Genomic DNA, 20,929 nt, shown 5'->3' with positions numbered 1-20,929 from the left:
ACTTGTTAAAAGGGCTTTGTGTTTCATTTATTTGGCTAGTCTACTGTCATCTGTCAATAATAGAAAAAAAAAAAAGAATGAACGAATTAATTAAAACGAATTGAATTAATAAATAAATAATAATATTGACGCACATGCTTTTCTCATGTCTCATTATTGCAACATCTCTCTCTAATAACTGCATTAATAACTGCATAAAGCCGGGGACACACTTTAAGGCCGGTTATGAATGTAATTTGATGACTGATCATCATGACCAAACATGTGTTTAGCGCGTTCAGTCTGTGTTCAAAGTCGGTGTTTAAAATCTGCTGCAGTCGATGAAAACAGTCAGAGAATGTGTCAGCTAGTCGTGTGTCCCAGCATTAGTCTGCTATCAGTGGCTCAAACCTCCGTTACTAACTCTAAAATGACGTTTTGGAATTAGCAACGGAGGCATGGGATTAGATGCATAAGAAATTAGTCCTACATACAAGAGCGTTTTAATGACAAAAACTTTACAAACGTCTTGAAATACATAATCTGAACAATGTTTCGAGGTGTGGTAACTGTAGTATACTCCGCTTCGCGTCGTGACCGCATTACCACCTCAGGTGTGCATTATTTTTCTAATAATTCAACGGCCTGTCGTCAATTTTTCCTTACATAAGAATGATTTCTGAAGGATAGTATGACACTGACGACTCGAAAGAAATTTTTTTTTACATTTTGCTCTGCATCACCTCCAGATGCTGAACTGCTGCATTGAGCGAAAGAGAGCAAGGGATGAAGGGAGGAAGAACGCCACATCAGACGGAAGCCGAGACAAAAGCCGCTTGGCACCGGAGAGCGCCGGACCTGCTGAGGTTTCTCCCGGGAAGTCGTGGGACTCGTGGAGCGACAGTGAAGAGGAGTTCTTCGAGTGTCTGAGCGACACGGATGAGATGAAGGAGGCGGACACAGAGAACGAGAAAAAAACAGCCAATAAGAGCAAAGCAGAAGGCCGACTGCAGCCACACGGCAAAATCACTCTCCTGAACTCACAGGAGCCGCTCTACATCCCCGTCACACAGGTATAACACACTCGCTGGTCAAAGGGTTAGTTCACCCATAAATGAAAATTACTCTCCCTCAAGCCATCCCAGGTGTATATGACTTTCTTCTTTCAGCCGAACACAATCAGAGTTATATTAAAAAATATCCTGGCTCTTGCAAGCTTTATAATGGGAGTACCTGAAGTTTTGAAGCCCAAAAAAGTGCATCCATCCATCATAAAAGTAATCCATACGGCTCCAGGGGGATCAATAAATGTATTCTGAAGCAAAGCCATGCCTTTTTGTAAGAAAAATATCCATATTTATAACTTTATAAACAATGGCTTCCGGACTCTGCCCTTTTAGCATAAACCCTCTGCCATGTTTATCTCCTCGCCAGAGCGTTTAACAGCAGCGTTCAAGTAAGAAATGTACTTTTATTAAAGTTACTAAATTTATTCAGTCAAGAGCATTGAGTGATTTTCTGTTTACCTGCCTTGTCCACCAGCACTTATCCACTCCACAATCCTAAACCAGTGCATTTCCAAACCAAAACATTAAAAAATCCTCTTCTTTCTCTTCTCTGTTTTAGCATCTCTCCATATCTAATCTAATCCCCAGTTTGGTCATAACTGTTGTGTGTGTGTGTGTGTGACGCAGGAGCCGGCGCCCATGACTGAAGACCTGCTGGAGGAGCAGTCGGAGGTACTGGCCAAACTGGGCACGTCGGCTGAAGGTGCGCATCTCCGTGCCCGTATGCAGAGCGCCTGCTTGCTCTCAGACATGGAGTCCTTTAAGGTGAGGCCGCTGCTCCGTGTTCATGTGAAAGGATTTTATTTGTTTGAGACTAGGGCTGCACAATTAATCGCATCGAAACCACACGCGATTTGGCTGCGATTATTTTATAAGTTTGTCAGTGCAGCGGCTGATCAGTAGTAAATGAACACCAGAGGGCGTCTCACACACACACACGGGCCACATATGCCCCGCCGCAGAAGTACAATAACATTGTGTCCTAACCAGACGCGATGCGATAAGATTCCAGCGATGAATCATTTGTCTGTCCACATGCGACGCGACTGCGAGATGCGTCAAAATCAATCAAAACCCACAGCCAATCAGAACAGTGTGTGGGCGGAGTCAGCCAATCAGAACAGCGTGTGGGCGGAGTCTCACGGCACCAGAGAGTAATCTTGACGGCACTCGCAAGAAAATGGATAAGTAGCTACATAATCAAATTCACAAATATTACACCATTTAAACATTATTAAAAATATATAGGCTACTGAGTTACTAAAACAATCTTTGTCAAAGAATACACTTGTTTGTTCACAGTTTGAACGTTCTTGTTTCCATGTGTTTAATTTCAAGATCTGAGGTGAATTATCCATTGTTGCTTTTACAGCTACAAAGCTGGAGCACTAAATGATATTCAAAGTCACATTACACGCTTTTAACATTAAATAAAGCACATAAACAGCACCTGAGATTATCATCGCCACACTTTGTGTTTGTTGTTCCAGCGCGACGCCGCAGAAAAATACAAACCGTTTCTAATATAGAGGCGTTGTGTGTAGTTAGGACACGGTGTAAAACATCATTCCAGGAAATCCCTATCGCTGAATAAACAGAAGATTGAGACGCTTTGATTGATTAAACACGACTAATAAACACACGACTGCCTTATTCTGTGTCAGAAGCACATCATCTCACAGAAGGAGGAGCTCAGCTGTCGTTATGAAGTGAGTTTGGAGTAAAAGCATGTTATTAAATGTTGTCTTTTGTTGGGCAAGAGGTTCATAAATGCTTCTCATGTCTGGAAAGATGTTTGACGCGTGTTGCTTTTTCAAAGTCACTTTATAAGTGACTCAAACTCATGAAAGCATTTACAGAGCCGTACGTCACTGACAAGCTGCGCATAACAAAATAATCGCAGGCTTTGCGATTTCAAAATCACGATTAGCCAACTCCATTTAAGTGCGATTACATGGAAATTGCGAATAATCATGCAGCCCTATTTGAGACACAATGAAAGGTGTAAAGGTTATGATTACACTGCATTCTGGAGTCTGTCATTTGTGTGTCCTGGCAGCAGATTGGACTGGAAGAACATCTCCATGATGTTCACATTAGGGATAATAAAATCACGATTTCTAAACCACACTATTCACAGAGCCTATACACAGACTATACACAGTCAAACTATAGTTGCGACGAAAACAGAGTAGGGGCCATTCACACAGAACGTGTTTTTTTTTTGCGGTAAACAATGTAAGACCAGGTCAAGAGACGTGTTTTTTTTTTAAGGTGAACTTTATTCATCTTGAGCGTATCATCCGTGGTCAAACACGTACGTCTAGCGCATTTACATAGGAAAGCAATGGCACATTTCGAACCTGGTCAACAAAAATATAGGCATTTATGGTAATACAGGCATTTGCAAAGTGCGCACCATATTGAAAAGAGTTCAGAAATGCATAAAGAAATGACAGACGTATAATTTATGCAAAGATATGCGCCCACATATATCGTCAATAAAAGCCAGCTTCCAAATAATGATACGGACAAGTGTGTGTGTGTGTGTGTGTGTGTGTGTGTGTGTGTGTGTGTGTGTGTGTGTGTGTGTGTGTGTGTGTGTGTGTGTGTGTATGCAAGAAAATTTGATCATTTGATCTTTTTGATCAAAAATCATGATAGTATTTTTGTATGTTATGTTATGTATGTTTTGTATGTAATGTATGTTAAAGCAAGAAAAAAATATTTGTCTGCGGGGTCCGAAAAACAATCATAATTCAAAGGGAAAATGTTCATGTTTATATTTTGTTCTTTGTTTTAAGCATTAATTCATTCAGAAAACAAGACTTAATATCTGACGTAATTTTGTCATTCAAGTAAATATATGTTGATTAAAGAATGTGAAGATATTTGTGCTGGAAAACAAGACAAAAATACCAAGGAAGAACGTCATTGTTTGCAGTGTGAGCGGCTCGTTTTGGGCGTTTGGGCCGAATGACGGATATCACACAGCAATGCAGGAATGAGTCAACAACCAGATTTTATAGCCGCTCACATCTTTCTCAGCCCCAGACAATGGCTCCCGTCTTCATCTGTGCACAATTCACTGAATCTTTTATAGGTTTCACCTTTTAAAAACGCTTCTTGGCAGAAGCCAAAGGGAGAAGCATCATTCATTTTCATAAGCGCCACCCTTCCATCCCTCTCTGTCGGATAACGGCAAATTATCCCGCAGCGTTATGCCGTGGACAAACCCGAGAGATTAAGGAACAAGGGAATTGTGTGGGAATGAAGCGTTCTGTAAGCACAGCGAGCGTAGCCTCATTTCCAACTTCTGCTAGCGCGCTATAAAGCAAAAATGCTCGTTTTTGATCACCGGGGGGCGAGACCAATGTGGAAAGGTGACATTTTGTGTCTATTTTGCCTCGCTATAGCCTGTTCAACTGCCCTACAAAATGCTCTAATTTCCTGAGCAGACACACCAGCTCGTCTTATTGCAGTGGCGAACTGCTGTGAGCGCAGCGATCGCAGTAAATGGCCCCTTTAGCTGAAGATGGCCTCTAAATTTAGCAGCAGTGCTGTCTGTAATTGTGCTTAGCCAAGCATAATTTGGCATTTTGGCTTTAATTACCATCTCCCTCCGGGTGGAGAGCAGAGAGAGACCCGAATATGATGAATGGGGCGTCTTAAAACTGTGACGGCACGCTCACACACCATCATCCCGCTCCACATTCAGACGTCAGATGCTGTATCCACTGTAAGCGCTGAACTAGTAACGAGTGACTGTGAGGATGAACGTCAGTAACTCATCACAAACTAGATCTACACCTTTTTTTTTATCAAATGTGAGTCGTGCCGGTGGAAGAACTCTCTAGCACAATGCCAGATTCGAGTTTGTGTTTGTTAAGCCGTTGCTAAAGTCGGTTGTCGGCTCACCTTTTAGTGCTTAATCCTGTTCTGTATGAGCTTCTTTCTTCTGCTGAACACAAAAGAAGATGTTTTGGAGAATATGGTTAAGCTAACCGTTTTTGGACCCCATTGACTTTAATGGTTTGTAAAAAAAAAGTACTATGGAAGTCAATGGGGTCCAGAAACTGTTTGGTTTCGGACATTTTTCTAAATATCTTCTTTTGTGTCAAGCAGAAGAAAGAAATTCATACAGGTTTGGAACAAATTGAGGGTGAGTAAATGATGACAGAATTTTCATTTCTAGGTGAATTATACCAATAATGACGTACGACGAGAGATATGAGAAATATGTATTTTTAATGTGCATTCGTGTTGCCAGATCTTGCTAGAAAAACAGCGAATAAGAACAAGCCCACAATACGAAAAAACAAGTTATATCCTGAAAATAAGACCAAAATATCACAACCCGCACCTGCTCACTTCTAATAACTCTGTAAACTCGATCACTTTATGAGCCAAGCTTGAAGTTTTTTGGCTTTTAGTATGTATATGTTAGCCTTACTGTTATCTATATTTTAGAAGATATAAGCATTATATCTTTTTTTAATTATTATAAAACGTACTGACTCTCACTTCCGCCAATATGAATCAATGATTTTGATGACATCACTCTGCACTTCAGCTTCTCATCGTATTTTCTATCCAATCAAATGCTCTCTTGAATCTGAAGCTCCGCCCCCTTTAATGTAAAGAGACGCTGAAGCTGCGGCTGAAATCGGTCACTTGTTCACACATTTACTGTTTTATACATGGCACATTTTCTGAATTGCACTATAAATATGTAAATATGCTTTCCATTGGGGCGAATGAAGTCTGGTCGCGAATACCAGAAAACGTATCAGATTAGGAGATTAGGAGGAAACTGTGGCTTTATCGAGCTCAACAGCTCTGGCCGATATACGTGACCCTGGATCACGAGTCGCACGGGTATATTTGTGGCAATAGCCAACAATACATTGTATGGGTCAAAATTATCGATTTTTCTTTTATGCCAAAAATCATTAGGATATTAAAGGAGCTGTATGTAAGAAATGTATTTCAATTAATCATAAAATAGCCCTGATATGTCACTAGACATTAAGAAATCATGTTCATTTCAAATACTTATATCACTGACAACAGTAGTACGGTCCAGGATATTGTCATTTAAAAAGTGAAGTTGCAGCCCTCAACTGATGTTGATGTTGTCATCTTGTGTTTTGGCCTGAAGCGCCACCCTCCACCTATCTACCAATCACAAAGTCAGTAGTGTTTCGGCATCCGGGTTGCCAACTCTGCTCTATTTACCACAGCTGCAGCTCCTTGTAGCAGCCTACGTTCCTGCTGGATCCTGCAGCCTATCTGGCAACCTCGAGTCAGGGGGGAGGGGGAGGGGGAGGGGATACACCGCTCTACAATAATTTGAAAGTGATTGCAGTACCAGTTTTGGTCACAATCTTACATACAGCTCCTTTAAGTAAAGATCATGTTCCATGAAGATATTTAGTCAATTTCCTACCGTAAATATATAAAACATTTATTTTTGTGAGTGAATGCAGCACAATCGCCAACATAAATGAACAACTTTAAAGGAGATTTTCTCAATGTTTCGATTTTTTTGCACCCTCAGATTCCAGATTTACAATAGTTGTATCTCGACCAAATATTGTCCTATCATAACAAACCACACATCAATGGAAAGCTTATTTATTCAGCTTTCAGATGATGTATACATCTCAATTTAAAAAAATTGACCCATGTGACTGGTTTTGTGGTCCAGGGTGTCACATATGTTCTGCTCTGTCTTCCTGTTTCAGTGGAAATTACATCAGCAAATTGAATAATGCTGTGTGTTTCAAAGCACTTCAATGGGCCTTTAAACAACAAGCCCAAAAACGCTTATAACAAGTGGACATGGCAACACTGCAAGAGCTGCTCTGTGACGCAGCCTGTCCAAACATAAGCAAAACACGACGCCTCCATCGACTGAGCTTTAGTTAAAACTCCTGTCGTTTTCTTCCACAGTTCGAGGTCTGACATGAAATGCATTTGGGATTAAACGTGTATCTGTCTGCAAGTCTCAAAGCCTCGCTGAAACTTGCTGCATCATTATGTCTGGTTCGTGTGTCTCAGTAATTATCGAGTATGAAAGCACGCAGCGACTGACAGAAAGGTCATCCTGAGAAAGTTTGTGGCTGGAATGTGTCTCCAGCTTATTCACAATAGAAACGTGTGATGAATCGCTGTAGTCGCAGCTCAGTGCTGAACGACTGCACTAATAAAAACACAGTCAATTACATGCTTTATTCAGAGCATTTCTGCCTCTTTTTTGTCTGCACATGTATTTATGTATTTGAATGTGTATGTATCATTATTGATAGATGATACAAACAATTTTGTAACATTTGTTTTAGGAAAAAATACAGTCATACTAAACATTATTCAGACACCAGATATAATTACTAGTGTGTGCAGGACACTATAGTTCATTTATGCTAGTGAGGATAACAAAATAAAGTAAACTGTGACATATTATACCCAAAAATTCTTCATACAGTGGACTAATGTATACAAAGTTGTTACCAAATATTATTCAGACACTTTGTCCTGACCATGTTTTGCTGAAGTGTTTTTTTCTTTAATTGCTAATGCTCTTTTTACACACAGACTGAACTAAATGAAGCATTGCTTGGTGATTGGTTGAGCTAAACTGGTATTATCTAATTGTGTAGTTAAATTTAACAGCTGACAGATATTCAACATAATTCATGTGTGAGACAGTCTAACAGAAGGATGGACAAAACCAGTCAAATATCAACTGAGTTAATCATATTTTATTACCATTTTCTAAACTATAGTGATAATGTGAGAAATGTTGAAGGTGTCTGAATAAATGTTGGTTTGACTATATGTTTAAACTACACAAAACACCTCTGCAATTGCCTAGTATTTGGTTCCTAAATGTGACCCAAACATTTCTTAAATTCAGGTGTGACATTAAACTCAAGCTGTGTGTGTGTGTGTGTGTGTGTGTGTGTGTGTGTGTGTGTGTGTGTGTGTGTGTCCACAGGCAGCAAATCCAGGCTGTTCCCTGGAGGATTTTGTGCGCTGGTATTCCCCGAGAGATTACGTGGAGGAGGAGGTGAGCGATGAGACGGGCCAGACGGTCATTCGGGGCGACCTAAGCGCCCGCATGAAGATCCCGGGCAACATGTGGGTTGAGGCCTGGGAAACGGCCAAAGCCACTCCGGCACGGCGACAGAAGAGGCTGTTTGATGACACCAAAGAGGCTGAGAAGGTCAGAACCTCGAGTCAAGTCAAGTCACCTTCATTTATATAGCGCTTTTAACAGGGTTCCCACGGGTCCTTGAAATCCTTGAAAGGTTGTGAATAAAAACACAAAACAATTCAAGGCCCTGGAAAGTTTTTGCAAATACACATATATATACAGTGCTATGCATAAGTTTAGACACCCATACTAAAGTTGACTAAAAAGAGGAATAAAAAATCATCTTTTGGAAACTGAACTTAATGCCTTAATTTAAAAAATTAGGAAAAATCCAACCTTTAAGGACACCAATTTTCTTTGTGAATGAATAATGTATCGTAAATAAATAAATGTTCTTCCTTAAAATACAGGGTGCATAAGTTTGGACACCCCTATGTTAAATTCCCATAGAGGCAGGCAGATTTTTATTTTTAAAGGCCAGTTACTTCATGGATCCAGGATACTATGCATCCTGATAAAGTTCCCTTGGCCTTTGGAATTAAAATAGCCCCACATCATCACATAGCCTTCACCATACCTAGAGATTGGCATGGTTTTATTTCAGTTAGCCTAATAGCTGGTTTGATTTGCATTGAGAGATGATCTTATGGAAAGTACTCCATGCCAATCTCTAGGTATGGTGAAGGCTATGTGATGATGTGGGGCTATTTTAATTCCAAAGGCCAAGGGAACTTTATCAGGATGCATAGTATCCTGGATCCATGAAGTAACTGGCCTTTAAAAATAAAAATCTGCCTGCCTCTATGGGAATTTAACATAGGGGTGTCCAAACTTATGCACCCTGTATTTTAAGGAAGAACATTTATTTATTTACGATGCATTATTCATTCACAAAGAAAATTGGTGTCCTTAAAGGTTGGATTTTTCCTAATTTTTTAAATTAAGGTATTAAGTTCAATTTCCAAAAGATGATTTTTTATTCCTCTTTTTAGTCAACTTTAGCATGGGTGTCTAAACTTATGCATAGCACTGTATATATACAGGTCCTTGAAAGTGCTTGAATTTATTTTTATGGAATTAAAAAATTCCATATTATTCCCTCTGGTCCGCTAATGTGTTATTTCGCCAACACTACGTGGCCTGTGCATACTAGCTTGCTTGATTTGCGTTAGTTACACTTATTTACGCGTTACGTTAAGTGCTGTACGCTTGAGTTACTTTGTGTTGTACTGTGCCATGACGTTCACGCGCGCACAAAACTACTATTATGGAACCTCAACGTTTGTTGTTGGACACAACAAATTTGTCCCCATATTAAGTCCTTGAATTAGAGGGTATAGATTGTTTCAAAGCAGCTTTACAGTGATAATAGGAAATTACAGTAGCAGTGATTATTTTGGCTTTACAGCAGCTCTAGAATAAAGTTATTGTCCAGATAAAGTTAGTTTTGATTGATTCACTTCCATTGCAAAGATCATTAGTTATTAATTTAGGGGCCACTAACACGACACCGTTCGAACAGAAAACCCTTAAAGGATTAGTTCACTTTAAAAAAAAATGTTGCTGATAATTTACTCACCCCGATGTCATTCAAGATATCCATGTCTTTCTTTCTTCAGTCGAAAAGAAATGAAAACATTCCAGGATTTTTCTACACAGAATGGACTTCAATGGCAACCAACTATTCAAATGTTCAAAGAAGGTTCAAATGTCCGTCTCAATGCAGCTTCAAAGTCTCGACACGATCCCAGTCGAGAAATAAGGATCTAGCGAAACGATTGGTCATTTTCTAAAAAAAAAAAAAATACTTTTTAACCACAAATGCTCGTCTTGTACCATCTCTGAGATGCGCCACGTATTACGTCATCACGTTGGAAAGGTCACGAAAAAAAAATAATTAATAATAAATTAAAACAAAGATGTCGGACGATTTTGAAGTTGGAGGAGAAAATTAGATGGAATTTTTCGCCCTTCCCTACCTTTTTGAACCGGAGTACACAGACAAATTACTTAGATAGATGACGTGACGCGTGACCTTTCCAACGTGATGATGTAAAGTGTGGCGCATCTCAGAGATGGTACACGACGAGCATTTGTGGTTAAAAAGTGTGTGTGTATATATATATTAGAATGACCAATCGGTTCGCTAGATAAGACCCTTATTTCTCAACTGGGATCGTGTCGAGACTTTGAAGCCGCATTGAGACGGACATTTGAACCTTCAACCCGTTGGTTGTCATTGAAGTCCATTATATGGAGAAAAATCCTGGAATGTTTTCCTCAAAGACCTTAATTTCTTTTCGACTGAAGAAAGAAAGACATGGATATCTTGGATGACATTGGGGTGAGTAAATTATCAGCAAAATATTTTTTGAAAGTGAACTACTCCTTTAATGCACTCCGACCGCTCATTCGCACAACAACAGTGTCTGGCGGCTCGAGAACGCAGACCTTGAAACAGGTTCCATGGTGCAAGCGCTAAATTATTTTTAAAAGCGTTATCATCTCCGCGTAAGAGTCCAGGTTCAATTGGTCTCGGTCCAGGAACATTATGAGCCTGATCTGCTTTTGTTGTGTGTGTGTGTGTGTGTGTGTGTGTTAGATTAATATGACACGTTCATTTCAAGCTTTTTGCGAGAAACCTAATCATTCTCTGTCATTATTTCACCCTCAAGAAGATATAACATGCATATCAACAAATAAAACAAAAAATAAGAGCAACATAGCTAAGAGTTACCATAAAACAGGAGAACCAAAACAGAAATCAGAACTCAGATATAAATTAAGAAAACCAACCGAAGAAAAGGATCAATATGCTAAAGAGAACAGGCAGGTTTTTAAAAGAGACTTGAAAGCTATAAAAACACACTCGCCCGTCAGCGTGTCCCATGCATTCTTCAAACCAGCCAATCAGACGGCAGTTGTGGTGCAAGTGGGTTGAAATGCAAGGTGTTGTCACGGGACTCGGCTTGGAAAGTTGAAAGGGAGTTCAGGAGAACGCTGGCATCCGTGAAGGTCGCGTCTCTTTCTGTCCTTCAACCGTCTGTCGAGCCCTTGTGGGGAAGCTGCAGGATTTACACTGAATTCATTTGCTGATTTAATTTCCTCTACTGTGTTTTGCTCCAGTAACGTGTCCTGGCCAATGACAGTCGTGCATGTTTTCTGCGGTGTGTGTAGGACGGCCTGAAGGCAAGCGTCTCACAAGGGCAGCGGTGCAGCGCTAAAACACACACACACACACACACACACACTGAGGCTATAAAGGCTAAACCTTCCCAACTGCATCAGTAATGCTTACATTTAAATGTACAATCAGAAGCGTCATTAAAAAAAAAAAACAATTAAATTGCTTTAAATTACATTTAAAATGAGAAACATTACATTCAAATAATTTAACAAATTAATTGCTTAAACCTTTTTTGGGTTAAAAATTATCCAAAATAAATGTTTGAGCAAGTACATAGCCAGCCAGTGTTCAACACTCTCTGCTTGCCTTAGCTCGAATCAAAACGGTAAGTTTGTAATAATGTTTTTAATTCCAGTGGTACTGGTGGATTTCAGAGGGAAATTCGAGCATGTCTTTGCGTCATTACGTCACATCTGTACACATAAAGAAGAGTCTCGGCTAGTAGGCTATGAGTGTGAGGATGTTGGAGGTGGAGATTTATAGCCTTTTCTCACAGCACTTCATATAATTAAACTTATCAATTTGATGGCGGATCCAGAAAGGTTCAAACGACAATCACCAGTGACAACTGGAGATTCACCCGGCGTAAAATGCAAAAGACTTCGGACTTCGGAGTGGCTACAGAAAAAATGAGACTGGAAAGTTTCGGAGGCAGTGTGTAAACGTGATTGACACAATGTGAGGTCGTATTTATTTTTTAATGTGCGAAAATTTCTGACTCAGTGTGCAAGAACCTTAACTCTACACGCAGTTTATGGTATGTGTTAATTATCATTGGTACTGGACATTATAATTGGCTATCTGAATGAGAAAATATTGGCATAAACACAAGACTGTCTTATGTAAACGTGTGTGTGTGTGTGTGTGTGTGTGTGTGTGTGTGTGTGTGTGTGTGTGTGTGTGTGTGTAGGTGCTGCACTACCTCTCGGTGCAGAAAGCGTCTGATCTGACGAGGCATCTGCTGCCCTGTGTCCTACACGCTGCTCTTCTCAAAATCAAGGAGGAAGGTTTGTGTGAAACCACTACAGCTGCACACAGTTTCTATAGTGTCTCTGATGTCCCTAAACATGAGGTGAATGTTCTTCCAGAGTCGACCGAAGACATCCCGTCCGTGCGTAAGGCGCTCCAGAATCTCACGTCTCATGCCAGTAAACTTCTGCGTCACCCCAGTCCCGACTTCAAGAAACTGGAGGTGAGGGTCACGCCACACTATCAGACACAGTAGCTGTGTCGCAAATGACAAATGACAATACACTTTGCACTTATACACTATGCACTATGTACTTATGCACTATGCACTTATACACTATTCTTATGCACTATGTTCTTATGCACTATGTACTTGTGCACTATGTACTTATTCACTATGCACTTATGCATTATGTACTTGTACACTATGCACTTATACACTATGCACTATGCACTTATACACTATGCACTTATGTATTATATACTTATGCACTATGCACTTATGCATTATGTACTTATGCACTATGTTCTTATGCACTATGCTCTTATACACTATGCACTTATGCACTATGCACTTATGCACTATGCACTTATACACTAATACACTATTCTTATGCACTATGTTCTGATGCATTATGCACTTATACACTATGCACTTATACACTATGCACTTATACACTATGCACTTATGCATTATGTACTTATACACTATGTACTTATGCACTATGTTCTTATTGCACTATGCACTTATGCACTGTGCACGTATGCACTATGTTCTTATACACTATGTTCTTATGCACTATGCACTTATGCACTAATGCACTATGCACTTATACACTATGCACTTATACACTATACACTATGCACTTATGCACTATGCACTTATACACTATACACTATGCACTTATGCACTTATACACTATGTACTTATGCACTATGCACTTATACACTATGCACTATGTACTTAACCGTGTAGTGTATGAACTTTATAAGTTTATTATATGTCTTTCAACATCGGAGTCCGATAGCCCCTCCGCCTCTGCTACGTTATTAAAGCTGCGACAGTTGAGTGTTTTTTTCACTCAGTTTGTTTTTTCGGTTAAATAAGTGCGTCATCCGGGTACTTAAAGTGCACTTTTGGCATAGAATAGTGCAAAAGTACGCGATTTGGGACGCACCTAGTGTAACCACCATGTGAAAATCTCAGAGTAAAACTGGGAGTTGTGAAAAATATGATACACCAGTGTTTTGCCAGATGAGAAGTTTATCCATGTATCATCTTTTTACTCTTTTATAACTGTAACATCTTTATATCTCTTTTAATTCCTTTTATAACTGTTTTAATTTTCCTTGCTTTTATTTTGTGATTATATTAATTCCTTTCTGTGTAAAACACTTTGAATTACTTTACTTTTAACTTTATTTTATTAATAAAACACTTTACAACTGCACCTGCAGACCAAAGTGCTGTACAATCAGCAGTATAAAAACAAACATCACATAAAAACAACATGTGTATGATTACCATATTGTTACCATATTGTTACCATATTGGAATTACCATAGTGTATGAAATGTGCTATATAAATAAACTTGCCTTGCCTTGCCTATCAGGCCCCTTCTACACTCGCATTGTGAACGTGTGTGTCTGCTCTGTGTTGTCAGGAGGTTATTAATCAGATGAGCGCGGTGGAGGCTGTCGTTGCAATCGCACGCTCGCTCAAGGCCAAGTTTGGCATCACTAAAGGAGAGCGGGAGGAAGATGGTGACGAGCTGGAGAGGTAAAGTCTGTTTTGTTTCACCATACTGATGCTCAGACAATGCAAGTCACTTGTACAGATGCACAATATTATCAACATGTCATCGGAACCGGCTAAAAATGGCTTAAAAATAATTTATCGGCATCAGCCCCATATCTGCCGATATGCTTTGCAGATGTGAAAAAAGGAAACACACTGATGGAGTAAAAGCAGTTTCTAATTTTTGTTCAGAAAAACCTGCCTCTGTTTATGACTCCACCCTCCTGGTTGATATAGCTCCGCCCCCTTAATTGACATGACTCCACCCTCCTGGTTGATATAGCTCTGTCCTCATACTCGACATGACTCCACCCTCCTGGTTGATATAGCTTCGCCCCCATACTCGACATGACTCCACCCTCCTGGTTGATATAGCTCCGCCCCCTTACTCAACATGACTCCACCCTCCTGGTTGAGATAGCTCCGCCCCCATACTCGACATGACTCCACCCTCCTGGTTGATATAGCTCTGCCCTCTTACTCAACATGACTCCACCCTCCTGGTTGATATAGCTTCGCCCCCATACTCGACATGACTCCACCCTCCTGGTTGATATAGCTCCGCCCCCTTACTCAACATGACTCCACCCTCCTGGTTGAGATAGCTCCGCCCCCATACTCGACATGACTCCACCCTCCTGGTTGATATAGCTCTGCCCTCTTACTCAACATGACTCCACCCTCCTGGTTGATATAGCTCCGCCCCCATACTCGACATGACTCCACCCTCCTGGTTGATATAGCTCCGCCCCCTTACTCAACATGACTCCAACCTCCTGGTTGATATAGCTCCGCCTCCTTATTCAACATGACTCCACCCTCCTGCAAGCAATTAATTTTTTTTTATGGCTTTAGCTTTAGTTTTAGATAACAATAATAACCCTGGTATATACTGTAAATATGAGGCTTTAGTCAGTATTTTTAACATTGTTCATTAGTCTAATTTTCACAGTTTAAAGTGTGTACATAAATGTATAATTCTGCTCTTGAGTTATTATTGATTTTATTTATATTATTTATAATTCTGCTCTTGATATTAGTAAAGGTTTCTTGCACCAAAAACAGTAAAAGTTTGCTTTTCAGGATCATGTCACAATCTCTCATTTACTCGTGTTACTCCAAACCGGTATGGCTTTCTATCTTCTATAAGAAGATATTTTGAGAAATGTTGTTTGGTTTCCAACATTCTTCCAAATATCTTCTTTTATGTTTTGTAGAAGAAAGTAAGTCATACAGGTTTGTAACAGTGAATGAGAAGTGTCGAGCAGGAGGGCGGAGCCAGATAAAGAAGGAGGGAGGAGTCACGCTGCTCAAGAGGGGCGGAGCCATATTGAGGGGAGCGGTATATCGAGCAGGAGGGGCGGAGCCGTGTCAAGCAAGAGGGGTGGAACTGTATCGAGTGTGAGGGGCGGAGCCATATCTACCAGGACGGTGGAGTCATGTTGAGCAAGTTGGGTGGAGCTGTATTGAGGGAGCTATAGAGAGCAGGAGGGGCGGAGCCGTGTCTTGTAATTTTTTATACCTCAATGAAAAAAAGACAGAAGTTGTAGTGTTTGGCCCTAGAGGAACCAAAGGCGCAGCGGAGTTAAATTTCGGATCACTGTCATTATATGTGAAAGATCGTGTTAAAAACTTGGGTGTTTATATTGATAGCGCACTGAAATTGAATGCACAGGTAAATTATGTGGTCAAGTCAAGTTTTTTTCACTTGAGAAATTTGGCTAAAATGAAATCATGTTTGACACATAAGAGCCTTGAAATTGCAATACATGCTCTTATATCCTCGAGACTTGACTATTGCAATTCTTTATATAAGGGTATTAGTCAAGCATCTATTCAGCGGCTGCAAAAGGTACAAAATGCTGCAGCGAGATTATTAACTAACACTAAAAAACGTGAACACATCACTCCGTCCTTGGTCCGTTTACATTGGCTCCCTGTACAATTACATTGGCTCCCTGTACAATACAGAATTGATTTTAAACTCCTTTTTAAACTCCTTTTTATTAGTGTATAAATCTCTTCACGGCCTTGCACCGACTTATTTATCAGATTTGTTAATAGGGTACAAGACAGGTAGAACCTTGAGATCATCAACTCAAAACTTGTTAAAAGTTCCGAGGACCAAGTTAAGCCAGAAAGGGGATCGTGCCTTTGGGGTAGTTGCTCCAAAACTTTGGAATAGCTTACCATCACATGTTAGGGACGCTGATTCTGTACATGTTTTTAAAGTACAACTTAAGACACACTTGTTTGAAATGGCCTATTCATCTATTTGATGATAATGATTATTACTATATATATATATTTCTTTTTTTTAATCAGCTTGTTTAAATATTGTTGTATTGTTTTATTGAGATGGTGTAAAGCACATTGGTCAACATGTGTTGTTTGAATGGTGCTATACAAATAAAAGTGACATTGACATTGACATTGTGTCAAATGTGAGAGGCGGAGCTATACCAAGCAGAAGGGTGGAGTAATTGTTGAGCAAGTTGGGTGGAGCTGTATTGAGGGGGCGGAGCTATAGAGAGCAGGAGGGGCGGAGCCGTGTCAAATGTGAAAGGCGGAGCTATATCAAGCAGAAGGGTAGAGTCATGTTGAGCAAGATTGGTGGAGCTATATTGAGGTGGGAGGAGCTATATCGAGCAGGAGGTGGAGTCTTGTTGATTGGGGGGGCAGAGCTATATAGAGCAGGAGGGTGGAGTCATGTTGAGCAGGAGGGGCGGAGCCGTGTCAAATGTGAAAGGTGGAGCTATATCAAGCAGAAGGGAAGAGTCTTGTTGAGCAAGATTGGTGGAGCTATATTGAGGTGGGCGGAGCTATATCGAGCACTAGAGTTGAATCTTGTTGAGCAGAAGGTGCAGAGTAATGTCATGCTGAAGCGGGCGGAGCCGTATTATTCAAAGGGGGCGGAGTCGTGTTGCGCAGGAGGGGCGGAGCTTGTGCTGTCAATCTGACAGGGGCATGTCAGCTGAGTCTCCTGGCACTCGTTAGTTCCCAGGGGCCGCTCGGGGCCACAGCAGGCCGGTCCAAGACAGACACATCGGCCTCATTAAGATGAGACCCGGAGCTGCCCGCAGGAACAAAGACAGTTCAGTGCAGGTGTGTGTGTGTGTGATTGTGTTGAACAGGCTGAATTCACACACACACACACACACACACAGACACAGGCGTAGTTGTTCTTCTCTGTATTATGGCAGCATTTCTCAGGCGACTATGAACATGATAAATATTCCTCTTCCTTCCATCATCTAAACACTCTGGCATCCTCTACCTGTACTGTACAGTCACTGTCTCACATTATACCATTATTCCTGTCTGTCTCTCAGGTTTGTGAGCTGTTTGCTGGAGGAGCCTGAGGTGTGTGTGGTCGGTGCAGGTCGAGGTCCTGCTGGAAGCATCATACATAAGCTCTTCGTCAGTTCTCAGCGGGTAAACACACACACACACGCCCGATCAAGGGTTTTATGTTTTATCATAATCATGGACTGGATTCTCTCTTCTCAGAAACATTGGGCCAAAATCGACCGAAATGAGTCAGAAAATACTGGATATCAGCTCTAATCTAATAATGTGCAATGTGCATCCGTGCTTGCTTTTGATAAAGCATCTGCCAAATGCTTTAAATGTGAATGTATAATTCTGTTCTTGAGGTTACTAATGTTAGTAACACTTTTCAATAAGGTCCCATTAGTTAATGCATTAACTAACATTAACAATAAATTTGTTAGTGTTTTTTAATGTTAGTTTATAAAAATCTTAGGTCATTAAATTAAATAAACAGACACAACTTGAATGTTGAAATTAACATTAAGATTAATAAATGCTTTTTTCATTATTAGTTTATGTTAATTAATGTAGTTGTAACAAATGTAACCTTATAGTAAAGTGTTACCGAGACGTCGGCTGTCGGAGTAAAATCAACCTAGGGTCCTTTGCACCATGACCTCGAGCCAAACCCCCCCCAGAAGCCTTTATTCCCTTGGTTGAACATTATTAAAGTTAGAGCTTATTTAGAGATATCAGCCGGATGGCTTAGTGCAGGCGCTAATGGATCCAAGGCTGAATCTGGTAAATGACCGCACTAATAATGCCCAGAATGGCACCAAACTTCTACAGTCGTACAAATAGGTTCTGTACTCATAAAACGAGGCTTTGAAAAGTTTGTAAGTACATCAGGAGTTTATTTAAATAACACTTGCCTGACGGCTAATGCTACCGCTAACCCGGACGTCGACGTCACTTCAGTGATTTGGGAAAAGCACGTAAAAGTCCTTTACAAAACTCACAAGTGTAAGGGAAATGCTAGTGAATTTAACACTCCATAGAAATAAATAAGTGTTGACAACTTACTGTTAACTAATAATTGTTATAAACTGGCACTACCAACAAAATATTAGTGCATTCCTGGAACTGGGCGTCGTTACACTACATCCTTATGATCGCTTTCTGCAGGACTTTAACAGGCTTTTCCCAAATCACTGAAGTGACGTCGACGTCCGGGTTAGCGGTAGCATTAGCCGTCAGGCAAGTGTTATTTAAATAAACTCCTGATGTACTTACAAACTTTCCAATGCCTCGTTTTATGAGTACAGAACCTGTTTGTACGACTGTAGAAGTTTGGTGCCATTCTGGGCATTATTAGTGCGGTAATTTACCAGATACAGCCTTGGATCCATTAGCGCCTGCACTAAGCCATCCGGCTGATCTCTCTAAATAAGCTCTAACTTTAATAATGTTTGACCAAGGGAATAAAGGCTTCTGGGGGGGGTTTGGCTCGAGGTCATGGTGCAAAGGACCCTAGGTTGATTTTACTCCGAACCATCCCTTTAATAATTGTACGAGTGCTTCATATCTGTGAGACGGCGCCGGACTCGTTCACATCATAAGGTCTCAAAGCGACTTTAACAGCAAGAAGAGCCAAGGGTTTAAAAAATACATTTAAAAATCTGCTCTAGCTGTTTTTCTGTTTGTCATAATTAGCTAAATTAATGAAACGCAGCAGATGTCTTAGTTTCATTTAGAGCTTTAATGTGACACAGAGGTAATTAAACACGCCGGGCGAGTGATTTGTTTAAAAAAAGATTATTATAGAGAGTGCCGGTTAAACAGCGTGTTTGATGAACGACTCTAAAGTCTGTCCTCGCATTAGTCTTGTGTTTATGTTAGTAGTGGTTTAGTTAGTGCCACTAGCATCGGTCACTCATCAGTGTGCTAACTGTTAGCTGGTCAATCTCACAAAGAGATTTATGCCGTGAAAGTGGTTGATTTCAATTGATTTCACGGTAACACTTTACAATAAGGTTCATTAGTTAACATTAGTTAACTACCTTAGTAAACATGAGCTAAGAATGAACAACAGCATTTATTAATCTTAGTTAATATTAATTTTCAACATTTACTATTACGTTATTAAAATCAAAGGTTGTATTTGTTAAAATGATTTAATGCACTGTGAACTAACATGAACAAACAATTAACAGCTGTATTTTTATTAACTAACATTAATAAAGACTAATAAGTAACAAATGTATTGCTCATTGTTAGTTCATGTTAGTTAATACATTTACTAATGTTAACCTTATTGTAAAGTGTTACCGATTTCACTGTAAAATCTGACCTGTAAATCAATTAAAACAGCATTTTTTGAAAAAAAAAATATAATGCAAAATATAATGCGTTCATTTTTCTTTCAATTTTGAGGCGTTTCCATGAGATTCACCTGAAACCTCAGAGAGGAACATTCATTTCCCCCCCCGTTATTTCTTAATATTAGTCACTTCCATTTGTGTCATCGTCATTCCCAGGATGCAGTTGTGCCTAATGGTCCCAGTGTAAATTGTAATTCTCAGCTACTTAAAGTTAAACAGGCCGAAAATGCGATATGAGCGTTGAAATGTCAGCCGGTGTGGTTCTCGAAGGTGAGCTTCAGACGTCTGTGCTCACAAGTTTTCTTTTAAGTGAGAAATGTTTGAAATTGAGTTTGTTTGCCTTAAACTCTCGCTCAGTTAGACCCCCCCCCCCCCTTCTCTGTCTGCAGTGTGTGTGTGTGTGTGAGGACTAAATTATAGCCTGTGTGTTGCCAGGCTGCAAATAGAAAGGCAATAATTATCCCAAGCATCCCCATGTAAATCATGTGAAATCAGGGATTCAAATGAGGTGAGATTTCCTGGAAGAAAGAGAAATGAGAGAGAGAGAGAAAGAGAGACGGACCTCACAGAGGAGGAGAGACTTTGTTGCATGTGTTTATGGATATGTGCATGCACTGATTGCTCTGATTTATCATGTTTTGGATGTTTCCAGTGTGTCACCAATGAACAGAGAATGTGGTGCCGTGACCCGGACTCATCCAAAGCATTACTGCACCAACGACCAATCAGATTCTTTATTAATATTTGATTTCTTTTTATAGGAATAACATTCTGAAGGAACGTTATATTGATGTTTATACTCATGTTTAGACCATTTTGTACTCTTTCCTCTTCAGGGATGAATCTTGTCGTCGGATTTCAACCCAAAATCAAAAGAAAAGACATTGTATTTCGCTTAAAGATAATCAAGCGTATAGAACCATTACGTTTTTTTGTAGCATTTATTGTCATGACAACTAACCACATTCCCCCACTCTCGCATTATTCTTAATGATGATTCTCATTACTGTAATACAATCATTTGTCAATTAAAGGCAGAACAACAGCAGTCACTGTGATAATGTATAATTTGGACATTTAATTGTGCTTAATTGTCATTAAAATATTGCTACCAA

General features: G+C 40.0%; 1 protein-coding gene across 2 annotated transcripts in view; it reads left to right on the top strand.

Annotated features, from left to right (window-relative positions):
- Positions 1-20,929, top strand: part of rab3gap1 (RAB3 GTPase activating protein subunit 1) — a 57,881-nt gene that overhangs the window by 32,781 nt on the left and 4,171 nt on the right. For both annotated transcript variants that reach the window (XM_079881879.1, XM_079881878.1), the window contains exons 17-23: positions 729-1,052; positions 1,674-1,811; positions 8,047-8,274; positions 12,303-12,399; positions 12,481-12,584; positions 14,027-14,142; positions 17,493-17,595. In XM_079881879.1, the coding sequence (XP_079738005.1) occupies positions 729-1,052; positions 1,674-1,811; positions 8,047-8,274; positions 12,303-12,399; positions 12,481-12,584; positions 14,027-14,142; positions 17,493-17,595 (1,110 nt within the window). The remainder of the gene's footprint in view (positions 1-728; positions 1,053-1,673; positions 1,812-8,046; positions 8,275-12,302; positions 12,400-12,480; positions 12,585-14,026; positions 14,143-17,492; positions 17,596-20,929) is intronic.

The sequence above is a fragment of the Squalius cephalus genome (genome assembly GCF_949319135.1).
Source record: "Squalius cephalus genome assembly, chromosome: 9".
Classification (NCBI taxonomy): domain Eukaryota; kingdom Metazoa; phylum Chordata; class Actinopteri; order Cypriniformes; family Leuciscidae; genus Squalius; species Squalius cephalus.
This window is presented reverse-complemented; position numbering and strand designations above follow the sequence as displayed.